Source organism: Dromiciops gliroides, chromosome 3, assembly GCF_019393635.1.
Source record: "Dromiciops gliroides isolate mDroGli1 chromosome 3, mDroGli1.pri, whole genome shotgun sequence".
Lineage (NCBI taxonomy): Eukaryota > Metazoa > Chordata > Mammalia > Microbiotheria > Microbiotheriidae > Dromiciops > Dromiciops gliroides.
Genome location: NC_057863.1, coordinates 581,902,303 through 581,928,527, shown reverse-complemented (window position 1 = coordinate 581,928,527; position 26,225 = coordinate 581,902,303). Strand labels below are relative to the sequence as shown.

At 35.7% G+C, this 26,225-nt stretch overlaps 1 protein-coding gene across 1 annotated transcript; it reads right to left on the bottom strand.

Moving 5' to 3' along the window:
- Window positions 1–2,378: 2,378 nt before the first annotated feature.
- On the bottom strand, window positions 2,379–3,443 carry LOC122748016 (olfactory receptor 52I1-like). Its single transcript, XM_043993757.1, has one exon. The coding sequence runs from the start codon at window positions 3,426–3,428 to the stop codon at window positions 2,379–2,381; it is 1,050 nt and encodes a 349-aa protein (XP_043849692.1). The 5' UTR covers window positions 3,429–3,443.
- Between the last annotated feature and the right edge of the window lie 22,782 nt (window positions 3,444–26,225).

Genomic DNA, 26,225 nt, shown 5'->3' with positions numbered 1-26,225 from the left:
TCTTTGAAATAACTATATTTGAAAGCTGGTATAAATTACAAGTGCCAGAGGTACACATTATAACAGCACCACCACAGGCAAGTCTACTGACATTTGGCTCATTTTTGTTTTCTGCAATTAAAAAGTAGCTAGTCAATTATAGAATGACCAAGAGATGGTAGCACAACAACCAGGAAAGAGCCTACTCCCCTCTCTCAGTGGACATGCCCTCTCCTAAACTAGAAGGAAAATAATTAGACCTATGATCTGTAATACATTCTCAAGAAAAATATAGTCTGTCTCATATCTATTCTTTGAGCCCCAATCCTAGTACTAGGATTATTCTCTTATTATTTACAACCTTCCTCATTAACAGAATACTTTACTGTTTATAGCCATGTGATTTATTGAAATAATTAGGTAGGATAGGTTAAAAATAACTTTGCTAGTATAGGCTGTGACAGGAATTTTAATGAATGTGGGTGGGATAGGTCAATATGAATCAACAGTATAACATGGCATCTAAAAAGAAGCAAATAACCTAAGGCCAAACTAAAAGACACATAGTGTCTAAAAGGAAGGAGGTAATAGTCTTGCTATTCTGTCCTGATTGGACCAGATCAAGAGAATTGTTTTCAGCTACCCATAATTCCAGGAAAGAAATTATGTTCTTCTCTGCCTTCACCATTCTCGACAAATTTTTCTGTAAGGTCTTAAGCTTATCAAATCAGGAATGGTTCACAGATCTAATGATGTCTATCAAAGAGAAAGGAAGTTAAAGAGGTAGGGCATATATATATATATATATATATATATATCTTCAATCATCTAAAGGGGCTGCCATGTGCAAAAAGAATTCAACTCTTTCCTTTTTGCCTCAAAGGACTGAAATAGGAGTGATGATTGGATGTCATAGGAAAGCAAATTTTAGCTTTTATGTATGAAGAAACTTCCTAAAAATTAATTTTGCTTCAAAGTGAAATGGTCTTTCCTGGGTGTTTGGTTCTCCTTCCATCATGAGAGGTTTTCAAGGAAAGGTTGGATAACTAAATACCTGTCATGCTATAGAACAGGGTTTTTTAACCTACGTTCCATAAACTGGGATGGGGGGGGCAGAAATCCCATCCTTCTTTTAACCACTTATAACTGAAATTGAGCAATTCCTTCAACAATAAGTTAAAAAATATTGAGGGAGTCCATAGGCTACAGCAGATTGCCAAATGGGTCCAGCATACACACTCTCAGCATGCACACACACACACACACACACACACACACACACACACACACACAAACACACGAAATTCTTGTTGTAGAAGCTATAATTGGTCATGAATAAATTGGGTTGGTAATTGCTAAGGTTCCTTCCAGCTCATATATTCTTAGCTTTGATGATTCATTTGCTAAAGGCAACTATAGGCCCTCTATAGTTTTATAGCCTGTGTTAGGGCAAATACTTTGGTTTGTAAAGCTACTCTGATGTTTTGTAATAGATCAAAAGCTATCCCACATATTATTGGAAGAAAGTATCCAAATGGAGATATATCATCAGTACTCAAAGAAGCTTAATGCATGACTCTGAGGAAGATGCCTTAATCATGGGGAACAGTTTTGTTCCTTGGAAAATTGCAATATGCTTCTCTTATATTACCACCTGTTATCTCCCATTGAGGGACCCCAAACATCTACAGTGTAACAACCCCCTCCCAGGAGGATTGGTATTTTAATCTGTTCTATCAGTGGATATAAAAAGACTAAAATGTCTTCAAGATCTAGCTTCCTTGAAGTCTCATCTCAAATTCTGCCATCTGCAGGAGGCTTTCTCAAAAACTCTAACTTACTAGTATCTTCTCCTATGAGACTAGCTCTGATTTATTTACATATTGGCTCACTTATTAAAACATAAGTTCCCTGAAGGCACAGGTCCAAGTTTGTTTGTTTTTTCTTTTATCTTTTTTGCATCCTTAAGTGTATCACATAGTCCCTGGCACATAGGAGTTGTAATAAATGCTTATTGACATACTCATCAGCAGATGTAAACAATAAATGTTTTTGATTAATTAAAGTCCGGAGAGAAGAAACCTAAATACCATGGTGTCTGAAATGTCAATATTAATATGGAAGTAATTTGACTAAGATGACCAATAGTATGATTTAAAAAGTGCTATGAACTCCCCAGCATGTGAGATCAGCCTTGCTAGTAATGAATAATAGACATAAAGATATTTCAGGGGCAGCTAGGTGGCACAGTGGATAAATCACAGGCCCTGGATTCAGTAGGACGTGAGTTCAAATCTGGCCTCAGACACTTGACACTTATTACCAGTGTGACCCTGGGAAAGTCTCTTAACCCTCATTGCCCCGTACCAAAATAAAAAAAGACATTTCAATATCTCCACTTACTTCTGAGCTTCTGCCCCACAACTGGATTCACTGTATTCCATTGCAAACACTTGAGTAGGTCTTTTCTCTTTTGCTGACTTTTGGCAGATGCAGCCAGGTAGGCTGGTGTTCACTACATTCCACACTCTCTCCCGGATACGCTTTGTCTTCAGGCCATAGATAAGAGGGTTCAGCATAGGAGGAATTACTAGGTAGAAATCAGCCAGCAGCACCTGGGTGTGCAAGGGCACCATTTCCTGCCCCAACCAGGCCATATATATGGATACCATGGCTGGCAAGTAGTAGAGACCCATGACACTCACATGTGAACCACATGTGCTGAGTGCTTTGACCCGTGCATCTCGAGAGGGCAGACTGAATACAGCCTTTAGGATCAGACTGTAGGAGGTAGCAATGAAGGTCACATCAATCCCCACAATGATGAAGGAAACAATCAAGCTATAAAGACTGCTGGGCATATGATCAGCACATGCCAGCTTGGCCACAGCCATGTGTTCACAATAGGAATGGGGGACCACATGGGAGGCACAGTATGGCAGATGGACCACCATCCAGGTCATTGGAGTCATAGCTGTGATAGCCCTTGCTATAATACCCACACCCATCCCTATCATGGTCCGTGGTGTGAGGATGGTTTGGTAGTGCAAAGGTTTACAGATGGCTATATAGCGGTCAAAGGCCATGGCCAGGAGTAACCCTGTTTCTATTGCTGTGGTAGCATGGACAATGTACATTTGGGTGAAACAGGCAGCAAAGCCAATGATGCCATTGCCTGACCAGAAGATGTTCAACATCTTGGGAGTCACAGAAGTTGACATGACAATGTCCACAGCAGCCAGAACACATAGGAAGTGATACATGGGCTCATGTAGGGCATTGTCTGTCCAAATCACAGTCACGATGATAATATTTCCTAAAAGAGCTACAGAGTACATGGCACTCAGTGGGACTGCCAGCCAAAGGTGGACTGCCTCCAGCCCTGGGACACCCAGAAGGATGAAAGTAGCTGTGTTCAATAATGATTGGTTAGATGAAGAGCCCAGCATCACAGGGGAGACTTCTTCCCTGCAGACAAAGCCACAAAAGTGATCAGATACAAGAGGACAAAGGGCATGGGCTATTGATTTTTATAGGTAACCAAACATGTTTCTCTTACATTTCCAGGTGACACTGACTTATTTCCATATGGTTGTTCAGGTCTCTCTTCTTTAAGTAGGGCAACTAGATGATCATTAATTCATAGAGGAAACATAGGAACACCATTCCTTACATGGTAGTCCCGAGTACTATAACCTTGACATGTATTTGACGAGGGTTTGTTTATATATATTATCTGTCACTGTCTTTATGCCTTTCTCTGTGTCTCTATCTGTCCTCCATCTTTCTTTCTCTGTCTCTATCTTTTTGTCTGTTTTTATCTCTTTCTCTGTGTGTCTATCTATATTTTTATTTATATGTCTCTATCTCTGTTTCTGTCTGTATGTCTCTATCCCCCATTCTTTCTCCTCTCTTTTTCTCTTCCTTCTATTTCCCCATAATTAGCAAGTTTGGCATCAAAACAAGTTTCAAGAATTATTATGACTCTTGGATACATTTTCTCCTTTTCCTGGACATGGATGCCTCCATTATTTTCTTCAACTGAGTCATGCTTCATGACCTGAGTAAACCCTTCAGAAGAAGTGCTAAGGGTGTGTCTGTATTGGGCAGGGGCGGGGAGGGGTAGAGGTGTGAAGAATGACTGAAGGTGGAGGACAATATCTTCAGTAGATTATCTTCTATTAATTTCCCCTTCATTATAGCTCCCTCATTCAGTCAAATTTCATCACCTGACACCATCATTTTAACAATTTATTCACTTTTCCCAAGAAGATTATGAGAATAATCAGTGGTCATGTATAGATTTTCATCTAAAATAGGGATAAGAAATTTATTCAAGGTCATATACCTAAAAATATTAATCCAATGATCGCTCCAAAAAACATCCAAATAACGCCATAGGAAAATGCTTGGAGCAGCAAAACTCACAGAAGAATGTGCTGAAATCATCTAACCAAGAACGGCTTGGAAGGTCAGAAGGAGGGAGCTGCAGTGTTGATACAGGAGTTGAGCCCAACCCCACAGTCACTCTGACACAGATCCAGTCCCAGGAAAGCCTCACCAGAGAAGCAGACCCCCAGAGCCTCTGAATCAGCTGAAGCACTGGTGTTGTCTGGAACTAAGCTCACAGTCTGGTGAGTGGGCTGAGCCCTGGGCAGGGGGGAGATTACAGGGGTCCATGCTGGTGCTAAGACAGAACTCGGATTTTACACCCCTGCTAAGAACCAGGAGGTAGGTTCGAGTAGCAATGGCCCAGGTGGGGGAAGTGCACAGACTCATCGGAGCTAACAACCACAACACACAAAGCTGGTTGATTAGCAAGTTGGTCTGGGATCATCTACAGACCAGGGAACGGGCCAGGTGAGTGAAGAACCTGATTCTCCTTAAATCATACCACCTGGGACTTCTTGAGCTTGGGATACTGCAGCCTGGAACAGTGCCCCCACTTTAAGGAGCTAAAAGTCTAGTAAAAGAAAAGCAAGATGAGCCAACAGAGAAAGGTGAGGACCATAGAAAGTTCTTCAGTAACAAGGAAGACCAAGGGGCACCCTCAAAGGAAGATGTCAATATCAGAGCCTCTATATGTAAAGCTTCCAAGAAAAATACGAATTGGTCTCAGGCCATAGAGGTGCTCAAAAAGGACTTTGAAGATAAAGTTAGAGAGGCAGAGGAAAAAACGGAAAGAGAAATGAGGGTGATATAGGAAAGACATGAGAAAAAAGTCAATAGCTTGAAAAGTCAAATTGGCCAAAATGGAAAAGGAGGTACAAAAGCTCTCTGATGAAAATAATTGCCTAAGAATGAGGATTGAACAAATGGAAGCCAGTGACTTTATGAGAAACCAAGACACAATAAAGCAAATCCAAATGAATAAAAAAATAGAAGGCAATGTGAAATATCTTCTTGGAAAAACTGATGACCTGGAAAATAGGTCCAGAAGAGATAATTTGAAAATTATTGGTCTCCCTGAAAACCATGATCCCTAAGGAAAGAGCTTAGACACCATCTTCCAAGATATTCTCAGGGAAAATTGCCCTGAAATTCTAGAAGAAGAAGCTAAAATAGAAATTAAAAGAATCCACCAATCACCTCCAGGAAGAGATCCGAAAAGGAAAACTCCTAGGAATATTATAGCCAAATTCCAGAGCTCACAGGTCAAGGAGAAAATATTGCAAGTTCCCAAAAAGAAAAAATTCAAATACTGTGGAACCCCAGTCAGGAAAGCACAAGATCTAGCAGCTTCTACATTAAAGGACCAGAGGTCATGGAATATGATATTCCAAAGGGCAAAAGAAATGGGATTACAACCAAGAATCACCTACCCAGCAAAATTCAGCATTATCTTTCAGTGGAAAAAATGGGACTTTAATGAAAAAGAAGACTTTCAGATATTTGTGATGAAAAGACCTGAACTGAATGCCAAATTTGACTTTCAAATACAAGACCCTAGAGAACCATAAAAAATTGGAGCTGGGGGATATACCTCGGGTTGTACAGTGGGCAACTGTCTTATGTCTGAGGCCGGGTTTTGTTTGGGATCCCCCTGGGTCCAGGGGAGATGATTTGTCCACTGCGTCACCTAGTTAGGTGATGACATCTTTAGGGTTAAATTGAGGGGTGAAGGGAATTCACTGTGGGAGGGGGAAGGGCAGAAGTCAAATCCTACATGAAAGTAACAGGAAAAGGTTTATGGAGTTGGGGAAGAGATGGGAGAGGAGCAGGGCAGTAAATGAATTTTACACTCATCAGAAAAGGCTCAAAGACCTTAAACTCATCAGAGCTGCCTCAAGGGGGGACTAACAAACACACACAACTGGGTGGAGTAATCTATTTAATCTGGGCAGTAAATGAGTTTAACACTCTTCGAAACTGGCTCAAAGACCTCAATCTCATTAGAGATTGGCTCAAGGAGGGAATAATGGACACACTCAATTGGGTGGAGTAATCTCTCTAACCCTGCAGGAAAATAGGAGGGGAAGGGGATAAAGAGAGAGGGGCAAAAGAAGGAAGGGCAGAGTCGGGGAGGGGACAGACAGAAGCAAATCCCTTTTGAAGAGTGATAGGATGAAAGAAGATGGATAATAGAATAAATATGATGGGGAAGGGAATGGGATGGAAGGGAAACAGTTAACAATAGCAATCATGAAAAAGAGAAAAGGGGAAAAAATTGTACAAAAAATATTTACAGCAACTCTTGGTGAAGGCAAAGAATTGAGAATCAAGGGAATGTCCATCAACTGAGAAATGATGGGAAAAGCTGTGTTATATGATTGTAGTGGAATGGTCTTGTGCTACAGGAAATGAGAAACAGGATGATCCCAGAAAAACCTGGAAAAACTAATGAACATCGATGTATAGTGAAGTGAGCAGAGCTGGGAGGACATTGTGCATAGTAACAGCAGTATTGTTCAATGTGCAATAGTGAATGACTTAACTACTCTCAGCAGTGCAATGATCCAAGACAATCCCAAGGAACTAATGAGGAAGCTTACTATGCATCCTTATAGAAAGTACTGATAAAAAAAAAAAAACACTTGTGGATTGTACATATATAACCTGATTGTGATCTTGTGGAGGGAGGAGGAAAGGAAGGGATGGAGGGAGAAAAATTTGGAACGCTAAATCTTATGAAAATGAATGTTGAAAACTACCCTTACATGTAAATGGAAAATAAAATAAATGTTTGTTGCTGAAAAAAAAATATCCCTATGATCTTTCAATATTTTGAAGACTCTTTAAAAATAAAGACTGTAGGGACCACTAGGTGGTTCAGTGGTTAAAGCACCAGTCCTGGATTAAGGAGAAGAAGGACCTGAGTTCAAATCTGGCCTCAGACACTTGACACTTACTAGCTGTGTGACCCTGGGCAAGTCACTTAACCCCAATAGCATCACCCCAAAAAAAAGTGTTAAAAATTTTGTATTCATGTAATTGAGAAAAAATAAAAATTAAACACATATACATATACATATATGTATATATATGTGTGTGTGTTTAATCTATCTATTTATGAATAAATGAATGAAAGAATAAAATAGCCCTGGGCTAAATGATCATTATGGTCCCCTCTGGCTTTAAGATTCTAATAAAATCACTCAATGTTAAAAAACAATATTAATCCAAGACTGGTATCCAGTATCAGTGGGCATAATAGTAAAGGCACATACTTGTGCAGGTGGGTGACATAATGAATAGACTTCATGGTCATGATAACATTGGAGAGAAATTGTTGGAAAGTGAAATTGGAGATTCTTCATAGGAGAATAGTTTCAATACTTACTGTATATGGCCAAGAGAATGATTCAGGGTGAGTGCTAAATTTGAGATCACTGGCTATTGGGATTGGGCAAGAAAGAGACCATGTGAGATTAGGATTGTTACCTAGTTCCTGGTATTCCCTTCTCCCAATTCTACACACATAGCATAAAAAAGTGGAACAAACTATGACGAAAAGGCATAAGACAATTCTATTTCATGCAATATTTCTGAATTTTAAGTGCTGATGGTTTGAAGTTCTGAGGGGAAGGAGAGAGGAAGCTTGGAGATAAAGTGATCTAGGGCACAAGGTAACACGACACCTAAATCTCTGACTCTTGGTCCAAAGACATTCTACATATGTGGACAGGTTTTTTTTTCCCTCCCCCTTCATCATTTTTAGTTTAAAAAATGTTTTCCTCAGACCTTCAAGTCTTCAGATAAATGTCTTATTTTCACCACTTGTTATATGCACTTCATCCTTGGCTAACAACCCAGAATTACTCCATCTTAAAGTGTGATCTGTAAATTTGAATATTCTGAATTAGCTATCCATTTGCCCCCAAGAGGCTAATAAGTAGAGCTGGGAGTCATGTATGCTTTCATTATCTGTGAAATGGAAATATAACTTTTCCAAGGTTAAATATTCCATAAGTATTTAGCTGGCACTGAAACTTGGGTCTTGAGGCTCTTGACCACTGTTTCTTCTATACTCCACTGCTTCATTAAGGCCAGTTATTTACCTCCTAATGACCAGTTATAGAAACCAGGTTCCACTGAATGACTTGGTTCATGTAAGGTGCCAGGTATTGATTCAGCAATGCTGTGCATGGTTTATCACCATGGCTAGAATACATACTATACTCTCACCTCTCTTTTAAAATCCCTAACCTTTCTTCAAGGATCAACTCAACTGCCCCTCCTACAAAAGTTCTTACCTGATTCTATCTCCCTCAATTCCTAGTGTCTTCCCACACCATTGCTAAAAGTATTTTTATTTACCATATACATAATTTAAATACATTTTGTCTTTCCTTATGTGGCACCAAGTTGAAGCTCATCGATCATAATTCTGTAGACCCGGACAAGAAATCATGAGATAACATTTTAATATTGCTACTCTGTTGCTACATTACTATCCACTGGAGTATACCCAAAATGATGAAAGGACTTGAGACCAGAAAGTATGAAACTGTTAAAGAAGATTAAAGAGGGGGCATGATAGGCATCTTCTTTGAAAAGTTATTTATTAGAAAAGGGATGATACTTGCTCCAATTGACCCCAAACAACTAGGAGCAATCAGTGGAAGCATCAGAAAGATAGATTCAAGTTTGATATTATTAAAACTCCTTAATAATGAGAACTGTGTAGAAATGAAATAGTCATTCCCCCTTAATTTCTTCCAATGAAGGCTGGATGGCCATTTATTGGGAAGTTATAGACACAACTTTTAGTCATGATGTTTTGGAATAGGTGGACTCTATGGTTCTTTTCAGCCTTGTTATTATGTGATTCCATAGCTAACAATAATCCCTTGAACAAATGAACAAACAAGCATTTTGTACAGATCGAAAGAGTGACCACACTATCATAACTTGTGGCTCCGACTTCATTAAATAATGCCCTAAATAGAATGGAGACAATGTTTCTGCAGTACTGTGAACGTGTAATATCACAACTGGGGAACTGCATCCGATATTGGATATTACATTTTGGAAGGAACACAGAATGTGATAGTGTTTATTAAAGGAGGGTTACCAGAGTAATGAAGAAAATCAAAGCCATGTCATAATATGATATATAGAAGTAACTAGAGATATTCAGTCTGGAGGGAAGACACAGAAATGATGATTATTAAGTCATTAGGTGACCATTAGGTCATTTTTTTTTGGCAGGGCAATGGGGGTTAAGTGACTTGCCCAGGGTCACACAGCTAGTAAGTGTCAAGTGTCTGAGGCCAGACTTGAACTCAGGTCCTCCTGAATCCAGGGCCAGTGCCCCATCCACTGTGCCACCTAGCTGCCCCCTTAATGGTCATCTTCTACACATTTTTTTTTCAGAATCACATGTAGGGAAGAACTAGAACTAAATAAATGTAGTTTTAATGGGACATATTTATCTCGATATTGGGAGGAAGAAAGAATTTCTAACAATGACAGCTGTATAAAATTGAAATAGGCTACTTCAGGATGGAGTCAGTTTCCTATACCTTAAGGCCCTTATGCACAAGGTGAATGACACATTTTGTAGAGAGTATCATGTTAAGGAATGAACTTGGACAGATCGACTCTGAAGTTCTTTAGAATTTTGATTTTTTAACAACCAAAAAGTTTGAGAGAGTTTTGTGGTGGAGAAGACATGCAATAGATTTGTAGTCACAGAGGACCAGGGTTCAAATCCAAGTTCTGCCACTTAGTACCCATGTGAACTTGAATAAATCACTCGACCTACCTGGGTCTGTTTCCTCATATGTAAAATGAAGGGACTGGACTCAATGACATCTAATTTACTCTAAGTTACTTTTAGCTTGAAATCTATTATCCTGTGAAAGAGCTTTATAAACCTTACACTATATAATTATAACTTTTTATTATGATTTTACAAATAACTTAAGCTATCACATGCTAAACATTTTAAATTGCATTATAACATCTCAAAACAATCTTGTTAGGACCCAGAAGACCAAAGTCTGGGCAGATGGAAAGATGACCTGTTAGAGAAATAGGGTTCTATTCTTTTTTTTTTTTTTTTTTTTTTTTTTGATGGGCAATGAGGGTCACTTTTGACCTCACAATGTGACTTGCCCAGGGTCACACAGCTAGTAAGTGTCAAGTATCTAGGGCTGGATTTGAACTCAGGTCCTCCTGAATCCAGGGCTAGGGCTTTATCCACTGAGCCACCTAGCTGCCCCGGGTTCTATTCTTAAAATAAGGTATTGACTCCAAAAATAGAGAACAGCAAAAACTTCTTAAATAAAATTCAATGCAAATGATTCATATTAACTGAGGGCTTACTGTATGTCAGGCAGGCAAAATGTGAGGGAGTAACAATTAAAAAAGAAACACAAACAAGACAAGCCTCTGCCTTGGAGAGGTATATATGGTGGAAGGAATATTTCAATCGGTGGGTTTATTCTGACTTAACTATATTCTAATGCTACCCCTTATGGGTCTGCCTGTCTTGAGTCTTCCTGGCTTAGCAAGTTGCAGACAATCCATGCATAACTGGGTCTCAAAGCAGAAGAAAATGCTTCAGTAACAGGGATTTCTAAACTTGAAGAGGGAGTGCATGATAGAAGGGGAGTGTGGCACATAGTATGTGCAAGTGGGTAAAACATGAGTTCTGAAGAGTAGGAGGAACCAAGCTTCTAACCCTGGCTTTGCCACTTACAGAGAAACTGAGGGACCCTGGGAAAGTCACTTCACTTGTCTAGATTTTCTATTTCTTCATATTCAGCATGAGGAAGTTAGAAGTGGAGTGGCTCTTTGATATCACCCACACCAACATTTTATGTCCTAATCTTCTCAGTCACTTTTCTGATCCCATAATGCACCATGGATAAGTTCAGCAGTGGTTGGTTCAGTAAATTTCATTCACTCTATCCCAAACTTACATTCTCTCCTTCTGGAAGTATTACTTTTTATAAAGTCCATTTAGGTGAATACAGAGGCCAGTATGTAGATAGGAAGAAGGAAGGGAGGGAACGAAAGAAAGGGGGGAAAGAAAAAAGGGAAATAAGGGAGGGAGGAAGGAAGAGAGAGAAAGAGGAAACAAGGAAAAAAACATTCATTAAGCACCTACTATGTACCAGGCACTGTACTAAGTGCTTTACAAATATTTTCTCATTAATCCTCACAATAACACTGCGAAGTAGATATTAATATTATATGCATTTTGCAAGTGAGCAAACTGAGGTAAACCGATGTTAAGTGATTTGACTAGGGTGACAAGCTAGTAAGTATCTGAGGCTGGATTGGAACTTGACTTCAGATCCAGTGCTCTATCCACTGTGCCACCTATCTGCCATTAAATGGCATCACCATGTCAAAGCTGTGAAAGAAGACCAAAGGGATTGATGGATAGAATATGAACTGACCACTGCCTTTTTAAAGGAAAATCAGGTTTAAAGGGACAGTAATTATTCTCTCAAAGCCAACTTCCAGATATATAACATATTCCAAAGTCTATAAATCTTTTTTTTTGTAGTGAAGCAATTGGGGTTAAGTGACTTGCCCAGGGTCACACAGCTAGTAAGTGTTAAGTGTCTGAGGCCGGATTTGAACTCAGGTCCTCCTGACTCCAGGGCCGGTGCTCTATCCCCTGAACCATCTAGCTGCCCCTGCCCCAATCTTTATGGCTAAAATCTCTATCCTAACATAGTGGCTATTAACAATATCCAGGATGTCACTCTAATTTTTCTATATTATGACAAAATGGAAAGGAGATAACTAAGAATTAGGGGTTATGCCTCCTGTCGCATGAAGTTCCAGAGACAAGAGCTAGATCATCAATCGTTTGAACTGATTTGAAGGGAAATTTAAATTCAATAATAGAAATAATTTTAAAATAGCTGAATTTTCCAACTATAGAACTTGATAATATTGGAGAGAGGTAGCTCCCTATCTTTGGAAGTATTCAAGAAATAGCAGGATACCTACCTGTCAGGTGTCACATATTCTGGACCACTCACCTTGGAATGAGAAAAGCCTCAGTTAAATTCCTGCCTCAGAAAGTTACTGGCTCTGTGATTCTGGGGAAATCACTTAACATCCCTCAGCATCAGTTTCCCCATTTGTAAAATGAGGATAACAATAGCACCAGTTTCATAAAGTTGTTTTGAGGCTCAAATGCGATTTTATATATATATAATATATATATAAAATATATTTATATATATAATATATATAAAATATATTTATATATATATTTACATATATATATATAAAATCGCATTTGAGCCTCAAAACAACTTTATGAAACTGGTGCTATTATATATATATATATAATATATACATATATATATACATATATATATACATATATATATATATATATATATATATATATATATATATATATATACAATCTTACAGTTCTATCTTTTATATAGTCTGTGGCCCTGGCAAGTCACTTCACTTCTCTTAGTATCAGTTTCCTCATTTGGAAAAGAGGTAATAGAACTTACTTCACAAGGAAATTGTTAGGATCAAATGACACAATAAATGTATATAATTTTGAATACCTAAAAATACTACATAAATGAGAGTTAATGTCATGATTCTCTTAATCATGGTGTCAATTCTCTCCACAAGTCTACAAAAGACCTTTCCACAACTAAAATCCTATAATTCTTTGCCTACTATCAATGTGTCATGCCTTAAAATAAACCCATTTCCTCATTACATGGTGTCAGTTGACTGAGGTTACTCCTGAGAGTTCCTCCAGTTCAAAGAGTCTATGACTGAATGGCCAAAATCCCTTTTGTCCATTACTCTCATCATGGCATGCTGTCATTGAATTAGAGTCACAACTTGAAGGACCCTTTGAGGCTTTCTAACCTCATCTCTAGACAGTTAAAGGGACTTGCACTTGGTCACACAAGTAACAAGTCAATAGGAAAGGTGGGACTTGAGGTCAGGTCTCTTTATTTCAGATGCAAAACTCTTTTTTTCCACTACATCTCCATTTCCTTTCTTTACCTTGACACCTGCCCCCACTCTGGGGTAATTAGTTCCCAATACTCCTCTCTGAGGAGACCCCAGCCCCCATTACTCCATTAACTCTATCCACCAATTCAGTGACCCACCTCCCTGGCTGATCTTTTCCAATGTTTCCTCAGAAGTGGCCTCTCACTACTGCTCCATCCTTGTTCTGATCCAAGAGAATAAGAAGTTCAATGAAGTATCTTTGGGTAAAATGTATGGTGACAGAAGGAACAGTAAATGGATGAGAGATTGGACTTTTATATGGACAAAGCAGCTTCAAGATTTGACCCACTGTGTATCCTTTCCTCTTTCTCCCCACAAGGCATCCAGATCATCAACATATACCCAATTAAGCCCCAACATTACCCTCACTTCCAAATACAGGAATTCCTCAGAGATCTGGTTACCATTTTCTCCCTAATGACCAAGAAAAATAAACATGAAGAAGAACAATATGAAGGAGGGAGAAGCCTCACCTCATTTCTTATTCTAGCTTTTTCACTGACTCAGTGAGTGATATTTTGCAAGTACCTTCACCTCTCTGGGACTAGTTTCCTCATCTGTAAGTGAAAGGCCTTGGACTAGGTTTTCTCTAAGGTCCTTTCCTCCTACAAGTTACTATGATAATCTGAAGTTTAGCCAAGCTCCATGGGACTGATTAAGTAGAGAAAGGGGATCCCAGAGCATTCCAAGGAGAGGAAAGGGGTGCTAGTAAGGCCACAGTGGAACATGGAAATGTCAACACTAATAATGTTATAGCTTGTTGGCCCCCATATTCTCCCTAGTGGCCAAGGAAGTGATTCTGCTGGTAGGTGTCATCATCTTTTCTATCCTTAGGGTTTCATTGGAAATTGAATGCTGTACTATAGCTGGAGAGACAAATAGATCCTTGTGACTATAGTCACTGTATAACAGGAGGTGATACCTTCATTTAACCTCCCTAAATTCTTCACACTGTTTCCCTCAGGATGCTCAGAAAAGAGAGCAATAGAGGCTGTGAAGAACAAACTTAAAATTTCTTCCTGTTAGACATAAAATTATACAACTGAAAACATTAGCTTATTCTTGTTAGCTGTGTGATTATAAATAGTATTGTTTGATTCCAATAACTTTAAAATTGTAGTTTTAAGTTTTACAACATTGGCAAAAGGAGCAAAAAAGCTTGAATTAATAATTGTTTAAATAAAATCTAATATACAACAAAATAATCAAGATATTATTAGTTCAATACTTCAAAGATTTATAATTTATCAGGCATGAATTCTGCCTCTACCAATTCAGGTTGCACCCATTCCTTTGAATTATTAGGAGGTATTGCTATGGGTAAAAAAAAAAAATCATCATCCCACAAACTACCATGTGATTGATAACTCTCTGAACATAGCTAGACTAGTCTTTTGACATCAGGAAAGCAACTGGTCATAGGCCCATACTTGAAACCTTTCCATCTTGGGAAAATCAGCCAGCTTTTGAGCTTTTGGGAAATAGCATTTGGCAATTCAGGCCAACCCTAAGTTACAGTGAGGCATCTGAATACAATTTTTGCAAATCAAATCATCATTTTGTTACTTTGGAGATTTCCTTCAAAAAATCAAAAGTCATTCATAAATTATTAGGAGAAGTCTTAGGGAACTACCTAAGGCTTAGAGAGCAAGAACATTTTTGGGACAGCATGACATGGAGTGGAAGAATGCCTGAGATTGAGCTCCTAGACAGAATTTATAAAATAATGGTAAGGAGGACCTGAAGCCTGAGATAACATTACCCACAATTCAGGATTGAAACCTTATTAGAATGATAAACTGCAAAAATAAAATAAAATAAAAATGAGTAAGCAAGATACCAAGAAACAATAAAACTAGGAAAAAAGAAGAGAATCTGAGACATCTCAGTAGGAAAAAATGATCTGAAGAACAAAATGATGAGAGACAAGATAAGAATTGTTGGACTAACTGAAAGTTAGGATCATAAAAGGAATGTTGATACAATATTACAAGAAATTATTAAGGAAAATTACCCTGAAGTTCAAGAACAAGAGGGTAAAGTATAAATAGGGAAAAATCTACCATTCACCAGCTAAAAAAGATCTAACAAAGAAAATTTGCAGAAACATCTTATCCAAGTATGAAAATTCCCAACTTAAGGGGGAAAATGTCAAGGAACAAAGAGAAAAAATAATTAAAACACTCCATTGATATGGTCAGGATTTCACAAGACCTAGCGCCTTCTACACTAAAAGATCATGTGTCTTGGACTATCATATTTGATAGTACAAAAGAGCTGGGGTTGTGACCAAGAATAACTTACCCAGCAAAAGTGAGTAAAATTCTGAATGGAAAAAAAAAAATGGACATTTGCAAACTGAAAGACTTCCGGGGTATTTGTAACAAAAAGTACCAGAACATAATGGAAAGTTCAATATAACAGATTCAGAAGAAATATAGGAAAAACATTAAAGACTTGTTGTAAGGTACTTATTAAGGTCAAACTACATACTAATGATATCTGAAAATGTTATCAGTATTCATAAACCTGTCATCATTAATAAAGTAATTTCAGAGAAAGGTGGAGGCTGAGTTGTGTGTGATGGGGTGATTCTAAAACACAAAATTGGAAAGGAAGATATAAAATGAACATAAAAATGGGGCATGAAAGTGTGATAAAATAATGGAATTTAGTAGATGCCCAGGGGCTCCACCTGATTGATTTATTATTGTTTGAATTGGGTGAGAATGAGAAACTGACTAAGTACCTACTTGGGGATGATTAGATGTAGGCCATACCTGGCCTGCCCTGAGTGACATGTTAGTGTACTACTGACATCACTAGGGGACCACTCTCAGCCATCCAGCTTGAAGGACCTCCCCTTTTGGGGAGGGGGAGAAAAAAAGGTAAAAAGGGGAATGCTCATGCTGAGGAGCTCTCTTTTCATTTGGTGAGCTTTGAGAGCAGACTGGAGAGGGACTGCACAGCTGACTTGCATTGAAACTATGATCCCAGGTGGTGAGTTAGGCCAGCCCTTCGAGTTAGCAGAAAAGCAGAAACATTAAAAGTATCCTTTTCAGGTAAGAATAAAGAAAATATATTTAATAAGGGACTATAGAAATATAGATTTAAATTAATTATAGATTAAATAATCTAATCTTAAAGAATGAGTTGGTTAAACTGCAAATCATGGAAATAATAATTTCATTAAAGAGAATGAAAATATGAAACAACATAACAAAACCTATGGGATACAACAAAATCAGTGGTCAAAGAAAAATTCAAAACCCTAAATGCATCAATAAAATAGAGAAAGAGCAAACCAATGGATAAGATATACATTTTTTTTAAATTAGAAAAAAAACTAACTAAAAATCCTTCAATACACACTAAAAACTAATGGGAATATTAATAAAATTGAGTGTAAAAAGACATTGAATTAATAAATATGAGGAGTAAGTTTTATTAAAAACAATAAAATTGATAAACTATGGGTTAATTTGATTTTTAAAAAGAAGAAAGTCAAATAACTAGCATCAAAACATGACAAGTGTGTATATATCTCTAAAGAATGTAAATTAAAGCATATACACACACATATATACATATTAAGAATTATACATATACACATATAAACACATATATACATATAAAGAAATAGGTAGATAGGTAGATTGATGGATGGATAGATAGATGGAGTTATAATTATGCCAATAAATTTAACAGTTTAAATTAAATGGAAGAATATTTACAAAGATACAAATTACCTAAATTTGCAGAAAAGGAAATAAAATATCTAAACAGACCTAATTTAGAAAAAGAAATTGAACAGACCAACAATGAGTTTCCCAAGAAAAAAACACCTAGGTCAGATGAATTTACAAGTGAAATCTATCAAACATTTTAAAATAAACTAATTCCAATATTAAATAAATTATTTAGAATAATAAGGAAAGAAGGGATGCTACAAAATTCCTTTTATAAAACAAATATGATACTGATGCCTAGATCAGGAACTGTAAAAAGAAAGAAATAAGACAAACACATTTCATTAATGAAAATGGATGTAAAATTCCTAAATACAAGCTAAAAGATAACAACAATATATAACAAAGTTTATGCATTATAACAAAGTGGTATTTACACCAGAAATGCAGGGATTATTTAAAAAAAGGAAAGATTTTAAAATAATTGAATATATTAATATTTTTTATGATATTATCAATAGAAGCAGAAAAAACCTTTTGATAAATTACACCACTCATTTCTATTAAAAACAACAGAAAGTATTGTATAAATGGATTTTTCCTAAAATTAATTTTAAACAGCATTTATTTAAAACCATTAGCAAGTATTATTTGTAATGGGGATAAGGCAGAAACCTTCACAGTTAGATCAGTGTGAAACAAGGATGCTTACTCTCATCAATATTATTCAATTTTGTATTTGGAAATCCTAGCAATAGCAATGACGGGGGAAAAAAAAGAAATAGGAATCAAAACAGAGAATAAGGTAATAATACTATCTCTTTCTGCAGATGTAATGATGATATACTTGGACAATCCCAAAGACTCAACTAAAATGTTAGTTGAATTTAGCAAAGTTGCAGGATATAGAATAAATCCTCATAAATCATCAGCCTTTCTATTTATCACAAACATAATCCTGCTACAAGAGATAGTAAGAGATATTCTATTTAAATAAATCTAAACAATACAGAATACCTGGGGGTATACCTGCCAAAACAAAGCTAGGGATGATATAAACAAAATTATATTAAAAAAACTTTTTATACAAATAAATTCAGATTTAATTAATTGGAGAAATATTAATTGTTTGTGGGTAGGCAGGGCCAAAAGAATAAAAATAATAATTTTACCAAAAAATTTATATTTTCAATTCCATCTCAATTAAATTACAAAAAAAAAAATTTACTAAATTAGGAAAAACAAAACAAAACAAAATTCACTTTGAAGAAAAAAAGCCAAGAATATAAAAAGGAACTAATAAAAAATATATAAAAGAAGGAGGTTTAACAGTACCAGATTTTTAAACTGTATTATTAGGCAATAATTATCAAAACTATCTGGTACTGGCTAAAAAACAGAGAGAGACCAATGGAACAGAATGAATATACAATTTACAGTAGCAAATAAATATAACAGCTTTGTATTTAATGAGTATAAAGACTTTTAAAGATTTGTGGATAAGAATTCAATATTTGGTAAAAAAAAAAATGTTGGAAAACCTTGAAAGAAGTATGGCAGAAACCAGGCACAGATCAATATCTTACAACATTTAACAAGATAAGGTCAAAATAGATACATGAACTAGATATATAGAGAAATATTGAAAGAAAATTTGAAAACTTTGGGACATATTACTTATGAGGCTTATATTGGTAGGTGAAAAAATTATAAATTAACAAGAGATAGAGAGCAGAGTGAAATGTAAGCAGGATAATTTAGATTACATTGAGCTAAACATTTTTTCTACAAACAAATGTAACCAAGATAGGAAGGAAAGCAAAAAATTAGGGAAAAATTAATTTTTATTTTCAGAAAAAGGACTCATGACTCCAATAAGAACTTTATAAAATCTATAACAATGAGTCATTCTGATAAATGGTGAAAGGAGATGAATCAGAAGTTTTCCAATGAAGAAATCAAAAATTATTTATAGCCATAGCAAAAAATATTCTAAATCATTGTTACTGGAGAAATATGAATTAAAATAAACTTGGAATATCATTTTATACCATCATTCATTATTGAGGTGGACTGAAAGATAAAATAAGATTTTTGCTTAATGAAAAATAAAATTTAATTTAGAAAGAAAAATAGAGATAATAAATAATTATGTAATAATAAACATAATGAGACAATATGCTAAAACTTATGGGATAAAGACAAATAAGTCACTAGGGAAAAATTGAATCTCAATGCTAATATTAGCAAGAGAAAAAAGAAACCAATTAATTTAGAATTAAACTTGAAAATGCTTTAACTAATTAACAATAAGTCCTAAGTGGACAAAGGTAGAACATTTTAAAATTAAAGTAGGAATTAAATTAATACAAAAAACCTATTGAGATTACAAATAAAACAAATAGGTTTCAAAAAATAAATAAAATATATGAAAAAGCAATTTCATGATAAAAATGATAAAAAGAGAGGAAAACAAAATTACCCACCAAAAACTGAAGAGACAATTCTCAAGGGAAGAAAATTAAATAAAGGAAATTATTATGCGCTCATCCTCTATCATATGCACCTAGATTGAAAATTTAAATGAAACAAAATGAAATGCAAAAGGGACAGAAATAAAATCTTAACCTTGGGTTAAAAAGTTCATGCATACAAGATGGAGAAACTAAGTTTATATAGCAATTTATCTGAAAATTATTTTGGGGGTTAAGACACTGCATGTTTCAAGACAATCCCAAAGGACCAATGATAAAGCATACTATCCACCTCCAGAGAAAGAACTGATATTGAATGAACACAGACTGAAGCATGCTACTTTGCATTTTCTTTCTTTTTTACTTGTCTTTTATATAAAATGACTAATATGGTAATGTTTTATATATAATTGTACATGTATAACCTATATTTGATTGCTCACTAGCTCAGAGAAGGGGGAAGGTAGGGAAGGAGGGAATGAGAAAGAGAGATAGAATTTGGAACTCAAAACTATAAATAAAAAACCAAATGAATATATAAACAAACAGACAGATAGGTAGAAAGATGGGTAGATAGATAAATAAATAGACAGAAAAATGGGTGAATAAATTAATAAGTGAATAAATAAATGAATAAATGAATGAATGAATAAATGAATTAATTAATGGCTGACTGAATTAATGAACAAAGAAAGAAAAATGGATTGAATAAATGAATGAATGAATGATTAAATGAATGAATGAATGAATGAATAAAACACTGCATGTCCAATATGAGTCCAAAGTGTTTTGTGCTTGTTACAAAAGCTAATATACCTTGGGACATATTAGGAAAATCATAGCTTGTAGAAATAATGTGGTTGTTGCCCTTGAATACTCTGTCCTTGCTGGTCCTTATTTGGAGCATATATTCAGTTCTGGACATAATGGAAGTTCTTCAATTCATATCATATGGGGGTCAGGGAAAGGAATTTGACATGTTAATCCTGGATAAGAGAAGACTCATGAGGGATATAATAACTGTCTTCAATATGGGAAAGACTGCCATGTGGAAAAAGCAAATACACTTTTTCTATTTGACCCTGAAAGGAAGAACTAGAAGCAATGTGTAAAAGTTGCAAAGAGCCAAGTTTAGGGTAGATGCTATGAACAATTTCCTAACAATTGTTGTTATTGAGTCATTTTTCCATTGTGTCTGACTCTTTGTGATTCCATTTGGGGTTTTATTGGCAAAGATACTGGAGTAGTTTGCCATTTCCTTCTCCAGTTTACTTTTGAGATGAGGAACCTGAAGCAGAGTTAACTGACTTTTGCAGGGTCACACAGATAGGGTCTTAGGCCCAATTTGAACTCAGGAAAATGAGTCTTCTGGACTCTAGGTCCAGCAGTCTATGACTAAATCACCCAGCTACTTACACTCATTCTTTAGAACTAGATTATTTAGTTTCCAATTAATTTTTATCTATGTTTCAAAGTCATTTTATAAAATGTAATTTTTATTGCATTATGATCACCAAAAGGGTTTATTTAATATTTCTTCTTTTCTGAATTTGTTTGTAAGGTTTTTATACCTTAAGGTGGACCAAAAGTTGTAAAAGGGGTCTGATGTTTTAATAACATTTTGAAAATTGTATTTCTTTATGAAAAAAAGTTTTGAGATTTTATTTTTCACACATAATGTAAATTCATTTCCTATATATGCTATAAATGATGCTGTGATACTATAAATTAAAAACAAAAAATAAAGGAGTTATTACTTATTGAATTGTCTTCATGACTTTTACCCAAACCTATATATAGTGATTTTTTATGAAAGTGCCTCATATACCTAAGAAAAGCATTTGCTTCTCTGTATTCCCATTCAATTTTCTCCAGACATCTATTATACCTAACTTTTCTAAATTTTATTCATTTCCTCAACCTCTTTCTTGCTTATTTTATGGCTATATTTATCTAATTCTCATAGGACTAAAGTGAGGTCCCCCATTAGGATGGTTTTGTTGTCTATTAACTTTTCCTTCAGAAATTTAGATGATATGCCATTTGGTACATATCTCCTCAGTCTTGATATTACTTCATTGTCTTTGATGTTCAGTTACTTTAAGTAGTGTCCAAAACTTCATGACCCTATCATTAGCAGAGATACTAGAGTGGTATGCCATTTGTTTCTCCAGCTCATTATACAGGTGAGAAAATTGAGGCAATCAGGGTTAAATAACTTGCCAAGCATCCCCTGGCTAGTGTCTGAGAACAAATTTGAACTCAAGAAGATGAATCTTCCTGACTCCAGGCCTGGCATCCTATCCACTGCATCACCATTGTCTATGCTACCTTTTAGCAAAATGTAGTTTCCCTGAATATATCTTTTAATTAGGTATAGTTTCCCTTTTGCTTTGTCTAAGATCATGATTGCTATCTTTGCCTTTTGTACTTTAGCTGAAGCAAAAGAGATTCTGCTCTAGTTCCTTATGTTAACCGTGTGTCTTTCTGTTTCAAGTGTCTGTCCTACAAACATATTGTTGGATTTTGATTTCTAATCCATTCTGCTTTCCTCTCCTGCCTTATGGGTGAGTCCATCCCATTCACATTCATGATTTTGATGGTTAACTGTATATTTACTTCTATCCTATTCTCTTCTTTTGTCTTTCTCCCTTTTATAACCAGGTTGCCTCCTCAAAAGTTTGTTCTGCTTCTAAGTAGATTACTTCAAACTGATCCAAGAATGATAATGTTCTAGGGGCTACATTTAGCATCTTCCCATAAGGGAATATAACAATTTCACATTATTTAGTTTCTTATAATTTCTCACTCATATTTAACTTTTTAGAGAACTTTTAATTTTTATTTTCAGCTCTGAATTCTCTCCCTCTCACCCCCCCAGCTCAAGTCCTACCTACAAAAAAGTAAGAAATATAAAATGTTAATAAGAAGCCATGCAAAACATATTTCCATGTTAGAAAAGTTTCTTTTTTTAAAGGCAAGAAAAATAATGATTGTTTTTAAAAATGGGCTTCAATCTGCGCTGAGAATTCATCAATTCTCTTTCTGGAAGTGGAGAGCATTTTTCTTTATGATTTCCTATAGAATACTTTGAATCACTGTATTGATCAGAGTAGGTCTTTCACAGTTGATTGTCATTACAATATTGCTGCTATATGTACAGTGTTCTCCCAGTTTTCTTCATTTCACTTTGCATCAGCTCATATAAGTCTTTTCAGGTTTTCTGAAATCATCTTCTTGATCATTTCTTATCATACAATATTATTTCATCAAAATCAGATGCCATAACTTGTTCTGTCAGGCTTTGGGAGCCCTGGAATTTGGCTATAATCTTCATGGGAGTTTTCATTGGCAAGGTCTTTCAGGGAATGATCAGTAGATTCTTTCAATTCTTACTTTTCCCTCTGGTTCTATGATATCAGGGCACTTTTACTTTATAAATTCTTGAAATATGATGTCTACTCTATTTTTCTTGATCATGGATTCCAAGTAGTCCAATAATTCTTAAATTCTCTTTCTTCAATTTATTTTCTAGGTCAGTTGTTTTACCAATGAGATATGTCACATTTTATTTTATTTTATTTTCATTCATTTAGCTGTCTTTGTTTTTTGTTGTTGTTGTTGTTATCTCCTGGAGTCATTATTTTCCACTTGACCCCTTCTAATTTTTAAAGAGTTATTTTCTTCAGTGCCAATTTTGATTTTTAAGGACATTTTTCAGTATTTTTGTGCCTCTTTTACTAAGTTTCTAAATATTTTTATCATGATATTTTTGCATCTCAATTTCCCCCAATTTTTATTCTTCTGCTAATATTTAATTTTCAAAATAGTATTTTTATTTTTTTTTAAATCTCTTTCTTTAGCTATTTTGGGAATAATTTTTGGTTTTGTTTCCAATCCATTTTTTTTCTTTTGTGGTTTTGCTTGTAGATATTTTCTAGTCATTATCTTTCTCTGAGTTAGCATCTTGAGCTTCCCTATTACTACAATAAGTTTTTATGGTCAGATTCTTTTGTACTATTTGTTCATTTGCCCAGGCTACTTCTTGACCATGGACTTTATGTAAGAGTTGTGCTCTAATCATTACAGGGGTGTGTATGAAGGGGGTGGCAGGTGGGCAGGAATTACTGCTTTGACCTTCTATATATTTATATACTGTTTTCACAGCTCAATCTGTGCATCTGTAGGGTTTTGGTTCATCCAAATTGGTGTGATAACAGGGAGAAGCCTGGCTCACCGCCTTCTTGGTCTGTGCTCCTTTCTTTACCAAGGTAGGTTTCTGCTTTCATTCCTTGCAATTGCTCCTCTCCACTCTTTAATTATGTCCTGTAACTAGCCAAGGAAATGCCAAATAATACCCAATGCTGTGCCTAATACTAGAACAAGGGTCCCCTTGAATCTCTTTCTGACAAAGTGTTCAGTCCCCTTATTATTCTTGGTTATTGGTGCCACAGCTGGTCCCCACTGCCTCTGCTTGCTACCAAGACCTCCTTGTGCTACTTTTGCAGCACCACACTCTCAGATAGCTCCACCCCAATGTATGCAGACCTTTCTTTCTATCTTCCTAAGCTGCCTTGAACTTGAAAAATGACTTTGACTTGTTTGAGTATTCTACTCAGAATCCTGTTTGGTGTTTTCTGTGTTCCTGTTGCAGGTGACATTTTGGGGAAAATTTGGTACTTGTGAACTTTTATTCCGTCATCTGGTTCCACTACTGATATTATTGGGTCTTTCATAGAAGAAGTTTTTAGTTTTGTTTTTCATTTCTATAGATTATTTTTGCTTCTATTTTTATCTATTTCACCCCTATTTTTTTTTGTAGGCAATTGGGAGACTTGCCCAAAGTCACACAGCTAGTAAGTGTTAAGTGTCTGAGGTCGGATTTGAACTCAGGTCCTCCTGATTCCAGGGCTGGAGCTCTATCCACTGTGTCACCTAGCTGCCCCCCTAATTTTTAATATATCTTTTATGGTACTTATTTTTGGTTTGTTGATTTGATGTTTTTATAACTTTTTCAAATGCATATTCAGTCCAGCAATATTCTCTTTTTTCCCCATAAAGTACAGTTAAACATCTATATTCTTTTGATGTCACATTTAGAAGACATCATGAGTATTGTAATGGATTATTTAGAAATTTGTTCAGTTGATATATTGTCTAGTGGATACAAAATGATCTTTCATTATTAAAAATATTTTCTTCTGTATATGAAGGTCTTTCTCGTAGAATGTATTATATCTAAATTGAATTCTTAATTTAGCCACTCTCTTGAATTTTTCAGCCTTGGTTATTTTTTCTGAAGGTTATTTGTAAATTCTTTCCATTATTTCATTTTCTACGCTTAGAAATTCTAGGAAATCCTTTTATATTATTTCCCTTGTCCTATTAATGTTGTTGTTGTTGTTGTTGTTTTTGTCTTGGTTCTCTTTACATATCCTGTCTTTGAGTTCACTATCTTTTGCTTGCATAATGAACATATTTTCTTTTAATATTATTGTTTTTTCCTCTCCTTCTAGATTATGTTTCACTTTTGTGTACATTCTCACTCTTCACTAAAGTGATGTTTGCCATTGTAGATTCACATTTTTCTATTGTACTTATGATTTTGTCAAGCAGACCATAAAATTCTACTTTTATAATTTTAATTTCTGTTTTGAGTCATTGTCTTCCTCAAATTTCATATGGTCTTCTGACTCATCAAGTGTTAGATTCCTTACATTGTTTTGTATTATTTATCTAGAGATGCCTGAACTCGTTTATAGATATGGAGGCCATATTTTGTTCTCGTGTTACTGTTTTCCTTGTTGATTTATCTGCTTATGTTCAAGCTCTTTAAGTTTTCTTTTTCCTGAAATCTCTTGTAATTTTTCTCCTCCCAACACTCCCCCCACCTTATTTTCTCCTATTTTTCACTTTCTGAATGCCTCCCTTATGCTTGGGATTTTATTGTGGTCAGATCTCAGCATGTCTCAATCTCCTCCAACACTGGGCAATCCATAGTTCACCAGCTTAGGTGTCTGCCACCAGTAACTTTTGGGTGGTCAGAATTGGCCCCAGAGGATTGGGTGGTCAGAATTGACCCCTGATGTTCTTTCCTTCAGGCTTAGCAAAGTGTGGCACAGTATTCCACACACAAGGTTTCATAAATTTCTCCCGCTCTTCCTTTGTTCTTTGGTCAGGCACTGCCAATTTGCAATACTGTTACTATGAGGTTGTAGCTAATGGCAGGGTTTTGCTCCTCAAAGATTGTGGCAGTGCTTTCTGTCTCAGACATATATTCATGGCCTGGAGTTAAAGTAATTGAAAAGATGGAGGTGTAATCAGCCTGGGGTCTCTTTTAATTTTTTGCAAGTTCTTGACATGTGTTGGGTACCTTTGGTCTGATGGTGTGTTTGTGTAAAGGAAGGTATGCTATGTGGAGGAGTTGGATAGGTGAGTAAAGTCAATACTGCCTATATGCCTAGTCTTGTGTTATGACCAGGGCAGATACAGAAATGAGCTCTCTATTTCCTAGTCAGATATCTGTTCTCCCTTCTCCCCAAACAAATTTTGACCTCATTATAGTCAGGAATCAAGCTCAGTTAAAAAAAAAAGCCTATAAGTGATAAATGATCAAAGG

Excerpts from the sequence above, each read along its gene's own strand:
- LOC122748016 (XM_043993757.1), bottom strand. The coding sequence starts at position 3,428 with ATGCTGGGCTCTTCATCTAACCAATCATTATTGAACACAGCTACTTTC.